At 46.9% G+C, this 22,562-nt stretch overlaps 1 protein-coding gene across 2 annotated transcripts; it reads right to left on the reverse strand.

Moving 5' to 3' along the window:
• Positions 1-1,676: 1,676 nt before the first annotated feature.
• On the reverse strand, positions 1,677-21,454 carry CD83 (CD83 molecule). Of its 2 annotated transcripts, none has more exons than XM_069564017.1 (5): positions 21,259-21,454; positions 21,051-21,166; positions 7,613-7,823; positions 4,736-4,842; positions 1,677-2,828 (listed from the first exon to the last, which is right to left on the reverse strand). In XM_069564017.1, exons 1-5 carry the CDS (start codon positions 21,293-21,295, stop codon positions 2,700-2,702), a joined length of 600 nt encoding a protein of 199 aa, XP_069420118.1. In that variant the 5' UTR covers positions 21,296-21,454; the 3' UTR covers positions 1,677-2,699. The 2 variants fall into 2 exon arrangements, with proteins under 2 accessions (XP_069420118.1, XP_069420119.1); XM_069564018.1 differs by having other exon boundaries at positions 1,677-2,825; positions 21,259-21,407.
• Positions 21,455-22,562: the final 1,108 nt, after the last annotated feature.

Raw genomic sequence — 22,562 nt, forward strand, 5'->3', positions numbered from 1 at the left:
AGAGCAGAGGCTCCAGAGCTGTGGCACACAGGCTTAGTAGCTCCACGGCACGTGGGATCTTCCAGGATCAGGGATCGAACCTGTTTCTCCCACATTGGCAGGTATAGTCTTTACCTCTGAGCCACCAGGGGAGCCCCAATTCTGTTCTTTTTAACAAAAGTACTTGTCAAATATTCACTGTCCTCATCACTTTCTCTGCAGCTTTTTTCTCCCGTCTTGTTCTACCGTTAAGCTTGTTCTCATGGTACTATTTGCCAGATACTAGGCTAGGCTTCCCTGGTGGCTCAGAGGTTAAAGCATCTGCCTGCAATGTAAGAGATCTGGGTTCAATCCCTGGGTTGGGAAGATCCCCTGGAGAAGGAAATGGCAACCCACTCCAGTATTCTTGCCTGGAGAATCCCATGGATGGAGGAGCCTGGTGGGATACAGCCCATGGGGTCACAAAGAGTTGGACACGACTGAGCGACTTCACTTTCCAGACTAGACATCTTAGATATGTTATCTCATTTAATCCACAATACATAATATGCAGGTTCTCTTTTTAATTCACATTCTAAAGAACTGCCAGCTGCGGCTTAGAGAGGTGACTCCCCTGCCCAAGCGGTAAAACCTCAAAGTGGTAAAGCTGGACGTCCAACCAGCTAGAAACGCTGAGCTCTTCATTACACCAGTGGTCTCCCTAGCATTTCTGGTCAAGCATTTGAGGATGGAGTTGATTCCACTGAAAGGGAATCTATAGCTTTAACAAGCATTTTATGGGCATTCATTTCACAAAGAGCCATTTTCCAAAGCGGATTTGCCTACGATGCTTCTGTAACTTTTACCACCACTTGCACTGGATTGTTCTTGCCGTCTGGGGGGAATGGAACGATTTGAGAATTTTGAGTCAAACTCCACGAGTCACAGGTACTGAGCCCCTGACTTTACACATCCGTCTGAAGTAGAAACCCTCCTTCCCATCCTTCCCACCTGTGGTCATGGATGTGGTCCAACTGGTCGTGTACTGCCTGGTGGCAAGGCCACTCAGGAGTGGATTCAGGAGCATCTCTGGGAAGAAGAGGCTGCTGCTTCAGAGAGGTCTACCTGCCATAAATCCCACCCCACTCCCCACTCAGAGGACGTTCTCAGCCAAGCTTTCATCTCTAGAATTTCACCTTGGGTTCTGGTTCTCAAACTAGTTTCCAGGCCTCCCAGCACTGATCCCAAAATCTTATGAGTAGTTTCAAATATAAAAGAGAAAAGCACTCCCTCTTCACACACACACATTTAATCACATGAGAACTATGACAGAGGCAAAACCAGTAAACTTGGCATTCTTTTAACTCTCTAATAATAGCGTGGGCAATGTTCTCTTTGGAAAGTAAGTGGGGAGAGGGCCAAGTTTGATAAGAGAAACCCAACAACTGCCAGACCATCAATGGAACATTTGAGAATGCTCTTCTCCCCATGGCTGGGTAACTCCTGAGTGTCCATATCTTGGAGTTAACTTTTGACTGCTGCTTCAAGAACAGACCACTCAACCGGCTTCACTTCCCCAAAGGAATTCATACATAAGACGATGGGAAAGTGTCCCTTGTTGCCTTCTTTGTTTGGGACGATGGAAAACATGAAAAATGAAAAGTATTTTCTCATGCCCAGAACACCACTGGAGTAATAAAGAAAATGACCAAAAGAAGTCTGGAATCTGGATAGTGCTTTATACTCTTTGAAAGCATTTCCACATACATCTTTTTTTTCAATCAACACATATGACAACCTTTTGGTTTACAACAGAAAAAGCAGAAACCATGGGGATCTTGTCCAGGATCAGACAGCTAGGTAGGGGGACAACTGGCGCCAGCACCCAGGCTGCACGATTGCTCCAGCATTTTCTGTCAGGTCCCTGCATGTCTCTCTCCTACTGACACGGTCTCTGACTTCTCACCCTCCATAAGCACGTTGCTTGTCAGTTACAATGACATTGAACTGAAGATACGGATTTCAAAAGGAGAAAAACCACAAATCCTTTTTTGACAAGAATACACAGATGAATTAATAAAAATAAATGTGGCACTCTTTGCTCTTGCCTCTTTATAGATGTCTTTCCCAGATTAAAAAGGCCCAGTTGGGGGCGGTTCACCGACCTGCTATTTCTATGTACACATCCTACCCCTTGGTAATAGAAGGGCCTTCACGGTGGGAAATTAGTTGCTAAATATTTCCCCGTTTCACAGCTTGGCCTGTCGATTTCTCCCAGACATAAAACATCTGGGCTCAGACAAGAAAACATAGCACATTCGGAGATATGCTCCAGATGTGGAAGAGGACAGCTGTCCTCAAGAGTCTACAAAGGACCAGCTCTGGGCACTCGTATTTCCCAAGGTCCTTTTCCAACTGCATCTCATCATAGCTTTTCTAGGACTGGAAAAAAAAAAATACCCCCATCCAAGAGGTTGACCAGATAGCTGAATAAAACGCTAAGAAGGTCATGAAGCAGCAACACTGGAAAGCACCTTGCAGGCAGCTCCATGCGTGGTGATCACATCAGAATTCTCAAAGCCCTGCTCAAGGACAGTGTGGTGGGGTCCACTTTGGGATGCTTCGGTCAAGAGAAGGGCTTCACAGGAAGGATGTTGTCTTCACGTGGGGCTCATGCTTCTCCTGACGTGGAGCACACCACAGAGCTTTCGGCCTCAGAAAAAAAGGTGCAGAAACCCAGCTCACACCAGTTCTGTCTTGTGAAGAGTCACTGGTTCCAGATGCTTATTTGGAGAGGTGACTGGGAGGAAAGCATGTTCCAGGGCAGGTTTGGAAAAGTCTGGAAATATACTCTGCTGTCGTGCAAACTTCTGAAAAATAAAGTCAAATAAAAGAGATACGTTGAGAAGTGAATAATTGGAAAAATGCATCACCTTGATTTAAACACCATTCACTAGGAGCTGGCTGGACAGCTCATCTGGGAGCCCTCCTGAGGCAGGCTACCTCACTCACTCTGTGGTGGGCTTGCACTATTTCACTGGTTATCTCCGAACCTCAACAAGGAGTCACAGTCTGGGGCCATTTCCAGACCCTACCATTAGAATTTCCTGCATGGAAAGTCAGTGCCTACAGAAATGGGCATTTGCCAACAAAACACTAAAGTCACTCGTTTTTAAAATTTACCACCAGGCCGTTCTAATTATGGGCTTTCCTGGCGGCTCCATGGTAAAGAATCTGCTTGCCAATGCAGGAGACTCAAGTTCGATCCCTGTGTCGGGAAGATGCCCTGGAGAAGGAAAACGGCAACCCACTCCAGTATTCTAGCCTGGGAAATCCCATGGCTAGAGGAGCCTGGTGGGTTACAGTCCATGGGGTTGCAAAAGAGTTGGACACGACTGAGCAACTAAACAACAATTATCTTCTCACACGCAAATAACTCTAAAGACCAAGCTCTAAGTTTCTTGAAGGAAGGACATAGGTCTTAGCCTTTTTACATCCCCTCAGTGCTTATATAAAGCCCTGTACACGGCACATGCTCACTCAGGCTGGATCCACGTCTAAAATAGCAACCAGAGAGATGAGTGTTGGGCCAGAGAGTTCACTAAGTGAACAAAAGAGCCCAGCGAGCAACAAGAACCAGCCCTGGAATAGCTCCAGGGTGACCCATGTCCTGGTCCCCAAATGGCAGTACTACCTATTCCTGCTAAGGCATACGAGACCAATCACTTCCTGGTGGGTCAGGACTGGAGCTGGCCCTGCTCCCCAACGACCACTGTCACTCCAGGTGAGCAGCCATGCACGAGGAGGCATGGGGGGCAGGGAGGAGTCTCGGCTGGAGTCTGCATCCAACAGCTCAAGGGCATGTCATTACAGGCCAGCCATCCTCCACCCAGGCCACACCCTGTGTATCTCTGACTTCTCAAGGTTAATGCTTAAAATGGAGAGGAAGTACCAAAATTATTAGAGGGAATCTCTAAGACAGCGGTCCCCAACCTTTTTGGCACCAGGGGCCATGGACCAGAGGTAAGGGGGATGGTTTGGGGATGATTCAAGTGCATTACATTTATTGTGGACTTTAATCTGCTGCCACCCCTGATTGAACAAGAGCTACCAATCCGTGGCCTGGGGGCTGGGGACCCCTGCTCTAAGAGAACAGGGTTCAAGGGCAGATGAAGGAGACAAATCCACCACTGGAGTGGACAGGCTTGCTCATCCACCTGTGGGAAGAAGAGCACCTCTCCCGGTATTGGACGGGCAAGGTCCCACTTTCTTCCAGCATATCTACAAGCCCTGTTGGTGCTTTTTTAAAGACTTTTCTCTTGATGTGGACCTTTTTTTTTTTAAAGTTTTATTGAATTTGTTACAATACTTCTGCTGTTTATTTTTTGTTTGTTTGGCCCTAAGGCCAATGGAATCTCAGTTCCCTGACTAGAGATCAAACCTGCACCCCGAGCACTAGAAGGTGAAGTCTTGACCACTGGACCGCCAGGGATGTCCCAGCCTGCTGGTGCCCTAAGAGGATCCTTTCACCTTTCACAAATTTTCTTCACCTCCTGATTCACCTTCTCCTCACATGGCTCTATGCAGAACCACCAGATGGAGAGTAAGCTGGGAGCCTCCCACAGAGAGTCTCACATTCTGGGGACCTCAGTAAGGCCAGGGTTCTGAGAACAGGTTCCTTGCTATTATTAAATGATTTGCACCATCTACAAAACACATTCAGATTGGTGCCCCAAGTGATCTTTTAATAATGAGAGATGTTTGCGAAGACACTTACGCAAGTGAAAATGATGAGTGTTACATAGAAAATGACCAGAGCCAACAGCAGGACGATCTCAGCTCTGTAGTTCTTAAAAGTCTCTCCTCTGCGTTCCTTAGAGCATCCTGCAAAAGAAATAAGTAATATATGAAGCCACTGAATGGACTCTTCTACCAAGGTGAAAAACCAAGCGTGCTTTGTTCTGGCTTTCTGAAGTCCTCCTTGTCCCCCCTTCCTACCCTCAAGTCTGTTCCGCGGGAAGGACGCGGGTTATACTGGCAGGGATGCCGGCGCTCGTGCTTACTCTGTGCCTGGCTGCGTGCAAAAGAGTCAACAGCCAGCATCTCACTGAACCTTCAGGGGCAAGGCTGAGTGTCCCCTGTCTGCAGAAGAAGGAACCAGGGCTCAGAGAGGCTGAGGTGCTAAGGCAGGAGGCAGAGCTGCCCTGCTATTATGGAACAGGTTGGTGCTGATCTATCTTTGTAGGATCATTAAAGCCCCTCCGCCTTGAAAGCCTGGGACTGACTGTACACACTAGCTAGGGTGCAAGTGATAAGAACCCGCCTGCCAATGCAGGAGACACACAAGACTCGAGCTCTATCCCGAGGTTGGGAGGAGCGGCTGGAGGATGAAATGGCAACCCACTCCAGTATCCCTGCTGGGAAAATCCCATGGATGGAGGAGCTTAGAGGGCCACAGTCCATATGGTCACCAATAGTCGAAGGCAACTGAGCACAACAATCAACAATATACGCTATTGTATAGAAAACAGGTCACTAACAAGGACCTGATTGACAGCACAGGCAACTCGACTCAATACCCTGTAAGGGCCTATATGGGAAAAGAATCTGAAAACAGAGTGAATATGTGTATATGAATAATGATTCACTCTGTTGTACAGCTGAAACTAACACAACATTGTAAATCAACGGTATCCCTCTAAAAAATTTGTTTTTTGAATTTTAAACAAAGCCACTCCACCAAAGCTGACAGCGGCGGGGCGGGGGTGGGGCAAGTGCAGGAGGAGGGACACCTTCAGCCCAGGAGGAGACTGGGCCGGACAGGCTCTCCCGATTTGGGCACAGCATCCAGCGTGCTGTTTCAGGCAGCGAGGTTGCTCCTGGAGTCAGCTTGAGCGCTGGGGCAGGAGCAGGTGGACTCCAGGTGACTGGAGGGTTCCACCCCCTGGGTCATAGGGGGCCCTCCAGTGAACTGTGACCCCTGAAACTGGATTCAAACACTGTGCAGTGGTCTGTGCAGTGGGGATGGATGTTCAGAGGTCTGTGATCCCAGAAGAGAAGACCCGAGAGCCACTGTCCCGACAGTTCTAACATTTATGCAGCACTTGGTCACCCCCAGGCAGCGGACCGAACATTTCGGTGCAATACCTCATTCAATCGTCACCACAACCCTGTGTCATAGATGATATTATCCCCATTTTGAAGATGAGAAAAGCAAGGCTTAGACTCAATCAGAGGTTTGCCCAAGATCCCATGTAAATGAGCAGCTGAGCTCATACTGGAGCCAGATCCAAGTGGCTCTAGCCTGACCACTTAATTTGGCGACTGCACCGCCTTTGCAGAGGACAGGGAAGCAAGTCAGCTGTTCTCTGCTCCTTTGCTCCCCGCTCCCCGGGGCGTGCACCCGTCCTCTCTGCTCTTCCTGCCAGATCGCTCCATTTCTCATTCACGTGAATGATACTCTGGGCTGACTACACCAGGAGGCAGGAGGGAACAAAGCAGAGACTGTATCCGGGCAGGCGTGGTAAGTGCCATGAACTCAAACGCAGTATAGGGCTGGAGACTGAGACGCATATACGGTGTGTGTGTTTGTGCGAGATAGTGAACCAAGTCCAAATACTGAGGAACTTCCTTGGTGGTCCAATGTTTAAGACTTTGCCTTCCAATGCAGGGGGTGATGGTTCCATCCCTGATTGGGGAGCTGAGATCCCACATGCCTTGTGGCCAAAAAACCAAAACATAAAACAGAAACAATACTGTGGTACATTCAAAAAAGACTCTGAAAATGGACCACGCCAAGAAAAGGAAACTTAAAAAAATCCAAACACTGGCCCCTAACCCGTGCTTGCCTTCTCATGAGTGTGGGAATATGATCTTGAGTCAGATCCGTTTAAGCTTTTCCATGGAAGGAGATAATAGCTGCTACACAAAGTCAGGGTCTCTGTAACAACATGTTTGTCATTTCAAGCCTCAGCCACTAATAAGAGCTGGGCCAAAGTCAGATTCAAGGCATATTTTAAGCTACATCAAGAAAAGTTATGGAAAAAAGTCCAAGGAGATAATCCTTGTCTTGACACTCGAGTCCTGGTCTTACTGCACAGAGCAAAAATGTGCCTTCTACTTGGGAAGCCTCTTTTCTTGCTGGATGCTTTTTCTTTGGCCTGACTGGAGGGATTAGGACATCCAATCACTGTAAAGTGGGAAAGAAATGCTGTTCTCGCGTTGAAAAAGGCGGAAACATGTAGCAGCTCTCTTAGGCCACATTAGAGAGCCCCCAGTGAGCAGAATATTGCACAGCTATCTGATAAATTCAAGACTACCCAGTTTCTCTGTCTGCCAAAAACTAGACTTGGAAACTTCCTATTGGCTCCAAAGGACTCTTATATGAATAAACAACAGTCAGATTTAGTTGCTTGACTCCATTTGGCATCTACCCCAATCAAACTGGGGTAGATCCCTTTAAAAAAAAAAAAAAAGCAAAAAGCAAAAAGAAGGGAGAGAAAGTTATGCTACCTTTGCAGCAGAATTTAGCTTTCAGCCACAGATGTGAGCCACAGCTTCTGAATTAAACTCGGACTGAGTGGATCAAGGTCAGGACTTACAGAAAGTGCCCTGTGTGCTGTAGGAAGAAAACAGGTGTTGCAGACCACCTTACCTGTCACTTGGAGGATCACGGTGCCACTCAGGTTTCTCTGCCCTTCCGGACCCACCAGAGTGCACCTGTAGGTCCCCGAGTTGCAACTCGTAGTGTTTCGGATCCTCAGGGAGTACAGCCTTTCCCTGGGGGCCTCTGAAGAGTTCCTCTGCTGAGGGGATTGCAGGTCTTCCTGGGTCACCTCCACCCTTTCTGCACCTCCGTCTGTGAGCTGTTAAGAAAGAATCACATACAGACTCAGGGACCAAGAGTATATAAACCTGTGGTTGCCAAGGGGGATGGGGTAGGGAGGGGTGGCCTGGGCACTTGGGATTAGCAGATGCAAACTTTACCCAGAGAATGAATAGACACGGTCCTTCTGTATAGCACAGGTACTTATATTCAATATCCTGTGACAAACCATCTTGATGGAAAAGAATGTATACATGGATAACTGACTCACTTGGTTCCACAGCAGAAATGAACACAACACTGCAAATCAACTATACTTCAATAAAAAAAATTTAAAAAGCAAGAATCAGATTTGCATCATGCTCTACTGTCAGAACCCACAAGCCCTTAGGTCTCTGAGACGTCAAGATTCTACCTCTTGCTTTCATAAAATCTATCCTCAGCTGGCTGTTTTAAAAGAAGGTACTGTGAGTATGTGTGATGTTTGCAGGGGGGAGGAGAGAATCTAAGAGGATTCTTTAAGGTTCCACCTCTTTTTGGAATGAGATCAGGACTGCATCTTATGATTCTCTGTATCCCAGCTTCCACTCTACATGAAGCAGACAGTGCTCCTGTTGACAATAACCTTGCATCATTAATGATTACGGGATGAAGTGCATGAATCATGCTGAATCACATTCTCTTGCTGGTTGTTGTCTATTCAATGTTCTCTTCTTTTCTTCAGATACCAACTCATCCAGTGACTGACTCTTATTTTTGTAGCTCAGGGTTTTATTTAGAAAACGTTCCTAACTCTGTTAAGGTCATTGCTGGACAACTTGACCAAAAAAACACAGAGATTCAGATGAGCAAAGCCTCCCATGAAGAGTCATCGTGTTCTTCACAGATTGCACACATATGGGCTCATCCATGACCCTGCAGGATGGACCACACTCAGCCCTCTGCTACGGCAGGAAGACAGCTGACAACAGCGCCGCGTGGAGACTTTATACGTCAGGCCACTTGGCAGCCATACCAAGACACACGTGGAAGGGCGTGTGTGCGTGCTAAGTTGCTTCAGTCGTGTCCGACTCTTTGCGACCCTATGGACTGTAGCCCACCAGGCTCCTCTGTCCACGGGATTCTCCAGGCAAGAATACTGGGGTGGGTTGCCATGCCCTCCTCCAGGGGACCTTCCCAACCCAGTGATCAAACCAGTGTCTCCTTGGTCCTGCACTGCAGGCAGATTCTTTACTGCAGGGAAGTCCCCATGGAACGGCAGTTATGACTTAAATCACTGAAGTCAGGATGGATCAGCCCGACGGGAGTAGATGCCAAGTTTACCCACACTAACCTGGCTGGTTTTCTTTCCCCGAACAATCTTTGTTATTAAACTGGTGGAGTCTTTCCATCATCTCCTAGTCCCACGATTAAGTACACACCATGTTCACCATCAATTCTCTCTCTCCCCAGGTATATTTTTAACTGGCCTAGTTAACTTGCTCATTGGTCCTCCACTGAAATGTTTTAAAGCTTCTAAACCTGATTTACATAAACAGGAAAGCCAATCACTGTTTTCAGGGCTCTAGGGCAGCCCTGAGCCTTTGCTGAGTGGCTGGGAACCAGCAGGGAGCCTGGGGTCCGGTGGCATTCCTTCCTGGTCCCTGGAGTGGTGCCCACACCAGAGGGCCCCTTAGGAAAAGACAACACTGCTCTCTCTGGCTGTACCTGCCACCGTTTCATCTCCTATTGGGAGCATCTCCTATAGGAAGCACCGTACAACTCCTCTCCTAGTTTCAACAGGCAATCAGCACAGGGAAATAAATAACCAAGGAATGCGGGGAACAGAGGCAGAGGCAGCTCAAGCCAGGAGACATACACATGTGCGCGCACGAACACCCCCTCCTTGGATTCTGCTTCAGGTATTAGGGCGGGGGATGCACCGTGAGGTCCATGGGAAGCTCGGGTTCCCGCCTCCGCGGCCCCAGCTCCAGTGAGCACGCCTGTGGAGTGGCCTGCAGAGACATCTGGTGGTAGATTTATCGCTCCTACAAGAATCCCCGCTTCATTCACTCCCAGCACCGGGCTGAGACTAACAGCTTCTCTCAGGCCGAGTCTCTGAACATCAATCCCAATTCTTGAAAGCTCTGCTTGTGTTGAAAAGTTCCTTCCTAAATAATCAAGGATCTACAGACCGGGGCATTTCGGTGTTCAAAGAGAAAGCAAGAAAACAAAAGAAGGAGTTGTGGTCAAGGAACTGTAGGTGTCTGACTGATTCTAGAACATGTGTAAGTTAGCCCAGTTCTCCTCTTTACAGGCATGATGAAACCAGTAAGTGCAGCCTTATCACGTACGTGCACCTCTCCCCTCACCCACTGCTTGACGAAGGGCTCCCCTGGACCACAGCTTTTGGTGGGTCAGCTACCCAGGACCATCCAGGGTCAACTGCTTCCAAGGCTTTCCCCCCTTCCCCCCGCCGCCCCGCCAGCCCCGGCTCAAAGGCCAGTTTGAACTAATTAACTCACTGAGCTTAACCTCTGCAGTCCCCGTGATGCCGCCTCATCCTGCTTTGCTTTTCTGAATTAACCTCCAAATGAGTTCAACTCAGATTTCTTTCTAACAGCATGAAAAGTGAACATGTTAGTCGCTCAGTCATGTCTGACTCTTTGTGACCCCATGAACTGTAGCACACCAGGCTCCTCTGTCCGTGGGATTCTCCAGGCAAGAATACTGGAGCAGGTTGCCATTCTCTTCTCCAGGGGACCTTCCCAACCCAGGGATCAAACCCCGGTCTCCTGCATTGCTGGTGGAGTCTTTATAATCTGAGCCACCAGGGAAACCCCTCTTTCTAACCAATGTCACTGGAACTCAGTTTTGCTAGAAATCCCTGCATTCAAAAAGATGTGAGCTTGGCTGCAACAGTCATTTTGAGATTATCTACCTCTGGTTTTCTCCATCAGGGGATCTTCTCTCCTATCCAGTGACCCCTCCCTCAACTCAGAAAGGCCTGTCTGAAAGTCAAGATCAAAACTGAGAGCCCCTCTGAGAGCTGGTAGAAATACAGACTATTGTGCTTTATTTACATGAAGATGGGCCCCTCATCACGATGGCTGCTGCGAACTGCTGAATCGAGTGTGCGGTGGGGATCAGAACTGACTGGCAGTGGCTTTCTGTCTACTTGCAAAAGTAATTCATTTTTAAAAAATCAGCAGTAACAACAAAACAGTAGTTTAAGTGATGGTCAGATTTCCACAGATGTCTGGCAAATCCTCCAGAGAGGTTATTTTCAAATGGCAAAGCAAAGGCAGGGTGAGATCATGAATGAAAGTAAGAAGGAGAGGAAAGTCAAAGAATCCCAAAGCGGCCTTCAGAATTCTGATTTACTGAACCGCAGCAGCCCTCAGTGAGATCAGGCAAAAATATCTTAACTTTCACAGGGTCATCTTTCAATGACCCCTTCCTGGGTCTTCTTGAAAGACCCAGAGAACTGAGAGAAGTACTGGCTGATAACCTGAGTCCTCTTGCCAAAGTAATGAACAGTTCTCTGCGCCTGATAACTCACTGTAACAAAAGGACGCTTCTGTAAATTCACGCAGCGCACCTGGAAATTGTTCAGAGCCCTCCCTTAGCTTCAAGCTGTAGGTATGTACATTGCCTGTCCTACTCACCCTGCCTTTTGCATACTGCTGCAAAAATTCAGTTGTAGTTTTCACATTAATGTCACGTGCTTATGATGGAAGTGAGGTGCTAGCAGTACCAAGAGACTACACGCAAAAGAGACTTCCTGCAAAAGAGCAAATCCTCGTCTTCAGCACAGTGGCCAAGCAGCCATCACGCTGTAGTATAGAGTGAGTTAGCCGTGGCTGGAGCAGCACCGTTCAAGAATCAGAGGAATTTCAGGGGGAGGAACATGGAATTACAGCAAATGGGCCATCCTCAACTTCGCCTGGTTTTATGAGTTCTTATAAACACTTAAGCTGGCTCAAAACCAACCACTGGCAGGAACAACTCCCAGCATTCCAAATCCCAAAGTGTTTCATTGCCTCTCTGCAGAAGCATTTTAGGAAATAATAATTTATAACAAAAGGAACCCTCGGATTCATTCACAGCCAGGCGTAATTGATGGGGACTATTTAGTGCACACTCTGCGAGGCTAATATTGTAGAGGGCTGGACCACAGCACGAAGTGGGCAAATTAATTCCTCAAAACATTCACCCCAATTATGTTTTTAAAATCCACATTCTGCGCATTAACTCTTATGCTGACAAATTCTTTCCAATTGAAACAGAAAAGGGTGAAATATAAGACATCTCATTTTCAGAAGGCCTATAGACCTTTGACTTGTCTCAAGGCTTCCAATTTGACTAAATAATTTAAATATCATATTCATTCTCTAAGAAGGAGACCTAAGCCTTAAATTAAAATAAACTCTCTTTAATTTGCTGAATACTTTGCCAACAAAGGTCCATCTAGTCAAGGCTATGGTTTTTCCAGTGGTCATGTATGGATGTGAGAGTTGGACTATAAAGAAAGCTGAGTGCCGAAGAATTGATGCTTTTGAACCGTGGTGTTGGAGAAGACTCTTGAGAGTCCCTTGGACTGCAAGAAGATCCAACCAATCCATCCTAAAGGAGATCAGTCCTGGGTGTTCATTGGAAGGACTGATGCTAAAGCTGAAACTCCAATACTTTGTCCACCTCATGCGAAGAGTTGACTCATTGGAAAAGACTCCGATGCTGGGAGGGATTGGGGGCAGGAGGAGAAGGGGACGACAGAAGATGAGATGGCTGGATGGCATCACCGACTCGATGCACATGAGTTTGGGTGAACTCCAGGAGTTGGTGATGGACAGGGAGGCCTGGTGTGCTGCGATTCATGGGGTCGCAAAGAGAAGGACATGACTGAGGGACTGAACTGAACTGAACTGAAGTCAAGCAAATACAACAAGTACTAATTTTAAAGGCATGTGAATTAAGTTTTTTTTTAACTGGTGGATAAATCTGAACTAGAGAGAAACAAATCAAGTAAATATCTAAATATGGCTGAAATAGAACCAATATTTCAGTCAAAATCCTTACTGTGAGAAGTTTTTTAGATGTTTACATATTTTTATCCAAATGTATACTGACTTCATAGATTACCATAGATTACCTAGATTATCTAGATTACCTATACCATATTTGTTCCATTCCTACCACAAAGAATTTTGATTTGACAACCTTGAAATCTGAATTTATCACATATGTGATGTGTTTGGAATGTGACAGGAAAGCAAAAGAAAAGGAAGAGATTTTTTGAGGGGAAAAATGTGTGCACACATATGTGCATATAAATATTTAATCCAACAATTTAATTAAACAGATTTAAAGGAATGGACATTAAGTACTTAAAGGTGGTATTAAATTAATCTGATATATTCCAATCACATTGAACAGCTTTTTTTTTTATTGCATTTCCCATGCACTAACATTCATGTACCTTGGTTTCTAACTCAATTAAAGTGCCAATATAATTCCCATTCATCATAAAAACAGCTCTTTATAACGTGCAAAATAGTTTGGCTCAGAGGTTGATGTCATAATGAGGGCAGAATGTACGAGCATTAACATCGTTTTTTTCTAAGTGTAGTTTTATTGGAAAAATGATTTTCCACTTTGAAATTTACTGGGTCTAACAGACAGATTGGATTTATGGCTGTTAACAGAGCCACGAATATGGCAGAGCCAATGTAATGAAGAGCCTTGGACTTGGGCAGATGTGGAAACAAACCCCATGGCCAGCTCTGCGCTTAGCCAAAGGGACTGAAGAGCTCTCAGGCTGCGTTTGCTCCCCTGAGGTGGGGGAAGGGTAATTAACATCTCCCAAAGTTGGTGTGACTCAGTGAACTCCGGGAGATGGTGATGGACAGGGAGGCCTGGCATGCTGCGATTCATGGGGTCACAAAGAGTCGGACAAGACTGAGCGACTGAACTGACCAGAACTGAAAGTTGGTGTGAAGATACCTATGATGACGTAGGTGGATCATGGAGCATAATGTCAATCACACCTAAAAATGTTACCACTCTTTTTTTTCATAGCTAAGGTTTCCTTCAGCATTCTAAATACTTCCCTGCACGTAGGAAATATTCAAAAAAACATTATTTACTGAATGAATGAGTAAATTTTAAAAACAATGAGTAAGTCGATCCAGAATCAGAGGGCCTGAGGTCAAGCCCTGGCTGCTTCATCAGATAACTGGGTCATTGCTGGGAAATCCCTTCACCTCTGATTCCGAGTTCCTCACCTGTAACTACCTACTTCCCTCTTGGTATTTTAAGGATCAAATGAGAAAACATATAATAGTGCTTTATAAGCGGTAATGTAGGACATAGGAATTGGTGTTGTATCTGATAGCTTTCTATCTCCACCCACCCATTCAGTCATTTCTTCCTGCTGACCCTTCCTGTCTCCTCTCTGGCAAAGCTGTTCTAGAAGTCTCAATCTCTGCTCTAGAAAGAAGTTATTTTTCTATCCACAAGGTCTCCAAAATAGCCAGAATATTCTGAATTTTCTACGGCATCACTGTAATTGGCAAAGCCCCTCTGGAACTAGGATTTGACGAGAAGGTTAGGCTACTCACTGTTCATGCCAATCATCCTTCTCCCAAGAGCTTCTTAGGGATCCTGCTGGACCCTGGAGGGGCATTCCTGAATTCCTGAATCCTCTGAATTCATGTTCTTCAAGGGTACTACCTCTCATTCTAGAAAAGGCACACTTGACACACGCCTGGCCTCTGTGACCAGAGAGACTGGTTCTGATGAGTCCATGACCCAATCAAAGCCACTTGAGCATAATAGATTTGTTGAGATGGAAGAGGCGTAATCTTTTGCTTGGCACTTGACCTTGGGAGGACAGACAGGTCTGCAGTTATCGGCTACTATCTCACTGCCTCGTGGAGGCTGACAATAAAACCAACACTAAGGAAAGGCAAGTTGAGAGACAGAAAGTCACCAAGCCCTGTGGACAGCCACGAACCTCCACATCTAGCCTTACTCCAAACTGGGTGGCTTAAAACAGCAGAAATGTATTCTGTCACGGTTCTGGAGGCCGTTAAGTGAGATATCAAGGTGCTGGCGGGGCCACGCTCTCTCTGAAGGGGAGAATCTGTTTCAGGTCTCGCTCCCAGCTTCTGGTGTTGCTGGAAACTGGCGTTCTTTGATCTGTAGACACATCACTCCAATCTATGCCTCCATCTTCCCGTGGGATCTCCCTGTGTGTCTGTCTCTGTTTTCTTTTAATGACACCAGCCATTGGATTCAGGGCCCATCCTGATCAAGCATGACCTCATTTTAACTTGGTTACATCTGCAAAGACCTTATTTCCAAATAAGGTTCCATTCACAAACACCAGGGATTAGGACTGACACATGTCATTTTGTGGGACACTAACCTACAACATCAACCATAACTGAAGTATGAACTATATTTTCATTTCAAAAAATTGTTTCAACTATAGAAGCTGATATATTCCCTTTTCTTGAAGCCAGTTTTGACTGGATTACAAGCCTTCACAACAGAAAGATTGCCAATTGACACGTGCACCTTGCCCTCCTCCAAAAATACACGTGGCATATGAGGGAGGACCCTCACAGGGCTCCAACCTCAAGGCCAGTCTTGTTTTATCACTTGGGCTCACATGCCTCCCACTTCTCAGGGAAAGAGACACCCGGGTCTGACTGGACTCAGAACCTCTGTTCTCTAGAACTGACCCAGTGAGTCTGGTCGTAAGTGAATATGAACTATCCACAGCAACGAGCATCTGTCTTTTTTCCCTTTGGCTTTCCCCACCTGGACCAATAATCCTGGACAACTACCCATTCTGGGATCTGTCTTCTCTTGGACAACTGAGACAAGAACATGCGGTAGATTAACCGGTGCTCCACAAAAATATCAAGTGATATTCACAAGCCTTGGGCTCTTACATCTGTACCAGAAATACACGACACACAGAGAAATTTTACCCAGGTATACCTCAGTGCAAAAACAAAGTCAAAAATGTGCTTCAGGGTGGAAAGAGTCTTAGGGAAGTACTTTAGTTCAGCTCTGGTTTGAGCTAAGCATTGTTGGTAGAAATTTGGGGGTTATCCCAAGAGTTTCCAGAAAGGGCTTATGGAGAACAGTTGTATTAATAGAAGGAGGAAGCCCCCTTTTAAGGCAATGAACCTCTTTTTAGTCCTGCCCTACAGAAAACCTTCCCTTATGTCACTGAGACCTTCTCCTAACTTCCTCTTCTTTGTGAAGTGACATAACCATATACAGAACTAAGATATTCAGTCGTCATGTGATTCGGGTTCCCCCTTTTATTTATGGAAAACAAGTGTTTGCAGTCTTTAGGATTTCACTCTCAGCTGCCTTTTCCCTCCCACCCTTCTTCCAAGCTGAAAGAGTTTTAGCAACGTTTCTCATCATGGTCCAAAAAATCTCAATGCTCCATCATTTTCATCTGGCTGGGATTTCTTCCAAATCCTGGCTCACTGGTCCCTAGACCCACATGGACGACAGGACTGGTGCCCAAGAGAGAAAGGGGAGACAAACCCCAGGCCCGCATTGCAGGCTCACAGTTAACCCACCGGCAGCTTCACTGGAGCACAAGGCTGAAGCCCGCCTCTGACACTCATTTGCTAGGATGAATTATATTCTGCCTCTCACCATAAGAAATACGATTTTCTTCTGACGTATTTTCCGTTATGTTGTCCTCTTTGCTTAAAAACTGTCAAAGGCTCCTTGATGCCGAATGGACCAAATTCTAGCCCCTATGATTCAGCATTCAGGGGTCTTCACCCTCTGTTCCCAGCCTGCTTGCTGCGGTATTCTCTGCGGTATAATCCTCCCTTCCAGATTAGCAGTTACCCATCAGCTCCCCAAACAACGCCTGTGCATTCTTGTGTCCAGGCCTCTGTCCTCTGGCCAATGTTCTGGATTGGTCTTAGGACAGTCACTACCAGGCCCAGGACGTGGCACACATTTGGGACATAGAAATATTAACTAAATGATGAAAATGTAAATATGACAGACATCTGAAAACTAATTTTATGCCTTTCATAGTCTGACCTAAAGGTTATTCAATCAGGTCAAGTAATACCGGTCCCATGGGGATGATACAACGTTTCTTTGACGCTCACACAGGCCTTGTTTTTTACATTGCAGTGTTTCAGTGCTTCTATATTTAATATAGAAATGTTTCCTTCTTCTCCTAAAACATCTCAAATCTTATCTTAAAGCAGATGGCATTCTAGAATCAGGTAAGTGCGGTAAGTGGCATGCGTTGTCTCCCTGTGGGGCCGTCAGAGTTGGTAGCTACACCACTGCCATCTGCCCAGGCCATTCATCAAGCCTAGACCCTCTGCGGGCTCCTCCTTAGTGCCTCCTTGCTTTGTGGTTCATTATCACACAAGATGCTGTAGAGACAGAAAATAGGAGACTGGCCATGCCCACGGCGGACGGCTCTTAAACATATCAAGGACAAGCAAGAGCCGTGGAGCAACTATCCTGGAACTTTCCAAGTGGCCACACACAAGCCATCAACCTGCTCTCCCTTAGTCCCCAGGAGAGCCCCTGACTTGCCGCAGCTGCAGCTCTTCTAAATATGATAAAGTTCAAGTCTGCTCTAGCCTCTGAAATCATAGTCTCACTTCCCCTTTATCCCTTCCTTTGGAAATCATCTAAAAAGGGCACTTGTCTTGTGACGCAGGTCTGTCCTCTCCTCCGCAGTGTCACTCAGAGAGGAAACCTGAGTTTCATCTCAGAGATCCTCTTTCGATATGCATCCACACAGGCTGTGGGGGCCCCCAGAACAATACAAGATAGAGATATGTTTCCCTCGTGAGCAACCACTCATCATTAGCAGTGGCCAACCTCGCCCATGCCCAGACGTTCTGTGCACCCAGTGCCATCCCGCCCCTGCGGACCTACTGTAGCCTCATGAAAGAGAGCATGGACCAGGCCGCCCCACGAGAAGCACAGACTGGCCCCCAAACGGATGGTCTTCCTCCTGGCAGACACGGAATTTGTGCTATGATCTTCTTATGCTAGAAATCTAATTGGAGGTCACAGCCATTGGTAGAAGAGGGCTGGACCAAGGCCTATGTGCCTTATAATATCTCAAAACGTCTCCTCCAACAACCACAATCTATTCACGATCTTAACAGCTACATTGGATGCATACACTGCATTTTCTACTTCCTTCTCAATCATTCACTCTGCTTTAAAGCATACAATACAGGAAGGGATGCGAGGAGGTCCCATTCTTGGATCCCAGTTGGGAAAAGAAAGAAGAGTTGTGCTAACTGGAATGGGGCTACCAGTGCCCACTCTTGGCTCCACCTTTGAGCCCACGCCCCGTGCAAGTCTAGATTGCATTCCTCAACCCCAATCCCGTCTTTGCATCTTGGAAACACAGAGAATAAGATGGACATTGTTCCTTCCCAACTTGCCCTCATGTTGCAACTACTAACTGGACACCGTCTGCTTTGAGTCTTTTGGTAAAAGACACATGAGAAGAAGCACATGGTTTACACAGGCTCTTTCGCTCACTGCACATAATCAGCGCCAACTGGACAGTGGCAGAGTGCTCCAGGGTGCCAGGGAACTGAGTGGGCAATGGAGTTTTTAATCGTGAGTCATTATAACTGTAATTGTGGTATGCAGAAATCCTGCAAGAATGTGATTCAATCTGGCGGACGGAGAAAACCCACACTGCAAAGGACTATCTGCTTACTTGTCCAGCACACAGCCCACAACTGTGCAAAGTGGTTTTACCAGTTACCCTACTGATGATGCAGTGAGGTTGGCTGTGGTCACCAGGCTTAAATCCCCCACTTTATAGCTACCTCTAAAGCTTCGCAGAAACATTTTACAAGAAAGTTGTGGGTGAAAATGACAAGATAATCTTCCGTAACACGAAGAATTTCAGTACTTCACCGCTGGCTTTATTTCCAGAACATTCAATCCGTTTTTGTTGTACAAGCACAACTGATGCAAAAAGTATAATTACTGGGCTGGAAAATAATAAATATCTACAGAATATGCTGAGATCTGTTAAAAAGAGCTTGAAAAACAAAGCGTATCACTTTCAAGGTATCTGATTAGTTTACTGAAATAGCATAGCGCTCCTATCCACCATGACTCCATCCTAGTTTCTTTCTTAAAAAAATAAATTGGGCATGATTTTTCAGTGACCCTATTCCATGGACCAACAGAAAAAAGACAATGCCAAGAGACTGTTGTCTTTTTTCTTAGCAGAGCTTCGAGAGCCCTTCAGGGTAAAGTTTGTAAGAACTGTGTTCAACAAACAAGCACATACATTATAGGGTTACATCACCAGCTGACATCCAAGGAAAAGCCAGAGGTTAATCGCTCTGGTTTACTACATCATTCCAAATGACCTCGTGCAAGAAGATTTAACTTGACAACTGTTTGAACTTTACAGGCTGAAATTTCATCTACTTGTTTCATGAGCACTTTGCAATTACTCCCCTGGGGATATTAATATTGTTTTCCCTTTTTAATCAGTCTGGAAAGGATCATGGTTTCATGTTTTCTCCTCTTTTTAGATAACCAAGTCCCTGCCTGGCTAGCCCAAAGACACTTTCATTTTCTTTAAGGAATTAAGATAGAAAACAGAAATAACAAGACAGACCTCTAAGAACTTAGGCTGTGGAACCAGACTGCTGGATTCAAATCCCAACTCTAGCGTTTAGCCAGCTGTGTAATAGTGAGTTGGTTACTTCAGCCCTAAGGCTCAGTTTCCTCATCAGTGACAGGATTTCTCTCTTAAGTCCAGTGGAACTGCTGATGCATGAAGACATTTACCTCAGAGCTTGCCAGATGGTAACTACCCAAATAACACTGTTTTTCCAATATTTCTGTTTAAATACTATTGTTTTTACAAGGGAACAATTTTGGAATTGCTGTCTTCTCTGATTCCACAGTGACTAAGGTGGAAATGATGCAGGAATAATAACAAACCTATTTGCATACACAACACAGGGCCCCCAAGCCTCAGCACCATTTCCACCATGCATAATCACAAAAGGTTGGCCTGAATTCACTGAGCACCTTTGAAATGAACAGGGCAAACACTGGGTGCCGTGCAGGAGACACAAAAGCTGTGGCGCTGTCCCTAGGGAACTGACAATCTGGTTAGGAGAGAAGACACACGTGTGTGTGTGCGCGCGCGCACACACACACACACACACAGATAATGGTCCTAGGCTGCCCTGTTAAATGGCTAGATACTTGTGCAGGTCCTTACAGCATCTTTTATGGCAGGCAGAAGAAAACCCAGCGTTTTGTGGAAAACTACAAAGGCACAGAGATTTCCAGCAAGGTAAGACGACCAATCAGTGAGCTAACCAAAGCAAGGCTGGGATAGCATAGTCACTGGGCTTCAACCTGAGGTGCCATTGTGGCAGTAACCTCGTTAAAGGTGATGTGCAAAAAAATATAAATAAACCAGTGACAGCAAACAGTTGGATTGCTTGTGTTTGCAAGGCCACCACAACTACAATCTTATAAGCTGAAAAGGTTACAGTTGAGAGGAAACCTTAAAAAAGCACCAGTCTGACTCAATCCTCTTGTGGTAGGGTAGATGACACTGCTCTTACACACGAGGACCCTCCAATGCACCATCACACAGAAGCCCTCCTTGCTGGAACTTTTAGAATGCTCAGAGGGAGGAGGAGAAAGGGATGGGGAGGAGACCAAGGGTTTCCCTGAAAGGGGATGACTGGCAGATAGCTACCATCCAAGAAAAGAGCCTACATCAGCTTCTATCTGGTCATCCTTCCCCTCAAATAGCCCCCTCCCCTCTCCCCACATGTATGAGCACCGCGGTCACAAAACAGCAGAAATAATAAATCCAGAGACATGCCTCCGGCCAATGTCAAATCTTCACCAGCTGCCTTCTCCCTGGCCTGCTGACCACAACCACAGGTGGCCTCTAGAATTAATCCAAATAAGAGGTTTTCTTCTCTCCAAAACGTCTTATCTGGATGATTCATCTCAGGCCACCGTTAGAAGCAAGAAGATTTGAGGTCCCCAGGGGAACGACATCTATGTCAGCCTGTACCTGGATGCGAACGGGCTTAGAGTCGCGATGGGAGAGGCGTGTGCGAAGACCCGGTACCGAGTGCAGTTATCGGCGATATCCCTGACCCCCAGCCACAGGGGGTCACCGGCCCGAGCGAGGTGGTTCCCCCTCCTGCAATTAAACCACCAAACCCTAACCCGCCAGCCTGGCCGCACTTACCTTGGCCCAGGAGACCGTGTAGGTGACCTGAGGGTCCCAGGGGGCAGTGCAGGGCAAGTCCACATCCTCTGAACAGACCACCTTCACCTCCCGCGCCGCGGGCGCCAGGCTGCAGGCTGCAAGAGGGAGAGAGAGCTGCGTGAGCAAGCGAGAAAAGAGGGTGTTGCGGGGAGGCGGGCGGGAGGCGCCGGGCGTCCGCAGGCCCTACCGCAGCTCAGGAGCAGGAGCTGGAGCCCGCGTGACATCGCTGTGGACTGCCGGCCTGGGGCCCTGGCGCCGGCTTTTGTACCCGCGCTCACCCGGGACTTCCCCGGGCGCCGGTCCCGGGGGGATCCCCGCGGGCGGCGGAAGCGGCGGTGCTCCTCCCCCGCCCCCGCGGCGGCCACCCGAAGAGCCCCGGCCCCGCCCCCGAACTTGGCCCCGCCCCCGAGCCTGGGCCCGGCCCCGCCCCTTTGGCCCGGCCCCTCCCCCGAGACCCCAGCCCGCGTCGCTGATGCTGATACTGCTCTGGCCTCTACCCTACCGCGGCGACCGCAGTCCCGGTGAAACGCGCCGCTCCCGGGTCTCGGCAGCCGCGCGCGCACACGCCGGACACCCTGCAAACAGAGGCGGGAGCCAGGCGAGCCGGGGCTGTTAGGTCCTTTGCGCGGAAGCGAAACCAGGTTCTGAGTGGATGAGCGACTCCCCTGATCGCCCAGCTGCCGGTGGTGACATCACGGTGAACCCAGGTCTTCGCACTTGTCCTGGTTCCATGATCTGATCATGAGACTCGGTTTCCCCAGGAACCTGGCAAATCCATCATACTTCGCCCCCCCACCCCCACCCCGCCACCTCCCGCCCCGGCCTGCTGGTGTTGTCATCCATAGCATCAAGCCTGTTTAAATTATTTCAGCAAATAATTTAAAACAAAGGTTATGCACACATACACACAGAGAGAGGGAGAAAATATATAAGAAAGATTTCTTTTAAATCCAGAATAAAATAGAGATTGCCTCTGACCAACCAGAAATAACCTCTGGTTACATTTTGGAGTCTTTGCTTCAGTGCATAGATACTCCACATGCTGTTTTGTAGCCTAATTCATATTAACTTCATGTTTGCAAGAGCTTCCACATCATTAAAAGGATTCAACAGCATCATTGTCACCACTGCGTAATAGTCCATCTGACAGCTGTGTGATAAATTAGAACCTTCTAGTGTTAGACATGCTTAGTCTAGGGTTACTAGTTTAGATAGTGTTAGTTATTTCTTTCACTATTATTAAAACAACACTGTATTATTATGATGAACTTCTGTGTAGATAAAACTTTGCTTCATAACATATATATAATATGATATGTTTTCTTAGAGTAAATACCTAGAGGACAATGTACTAGGTCAAAGGGAATTCACAGCTTTGTTAAATGTTGCTGAAATTAGCTCCACAGGGGTGTCCTCACACTTCATGCCCATCTGTGGTGCGTGAACATACCTCTCTCCCAACACTCTTGCCGATGCAAACTACTAGCTAAC

Source organism: Ovis canadensis, chromosome 20 (genome assembly GCF_042477335.2).
Source record: "Ovis canadensis isolate MfBH-ARS-UI-01 breed Bighorn chromosome 20, ARS-UI_OviCan_v2, whole genome shotgun sequence".
Taxonomy (NCBI): domain Eukaryota; kingdom Metazoa; phylum Chordata; class Mammalia; order Artiodactyla; family Bovidae; genus Ovis; species Ovis canadensis.

Excerpts from the sequence above, each read along its gene's own strand:
- CD83 (XM_069564017.1), bottom strand. The coding sequence starts at position 21,295 with ATGTCACGCGGGCTCCAGCTCCTGCTCCTGAGCTGCG. Across the intron at positions 7,824-21,050 it reads ACACGGTCTCCTGGGCCAAG|CTCACAGACGGAGGTGCAGA; the intron begins GTAAGTGCGGCC and ends CTTTCTTAACAG. Across the intron at positions 2,829-4,735 it reads CACTCATCATTTTCACTTGC|AAGTTTGCACGACAGCAGAG; the intron begins GTAAGTGTCTTC and ends TTTATTTTTCAG.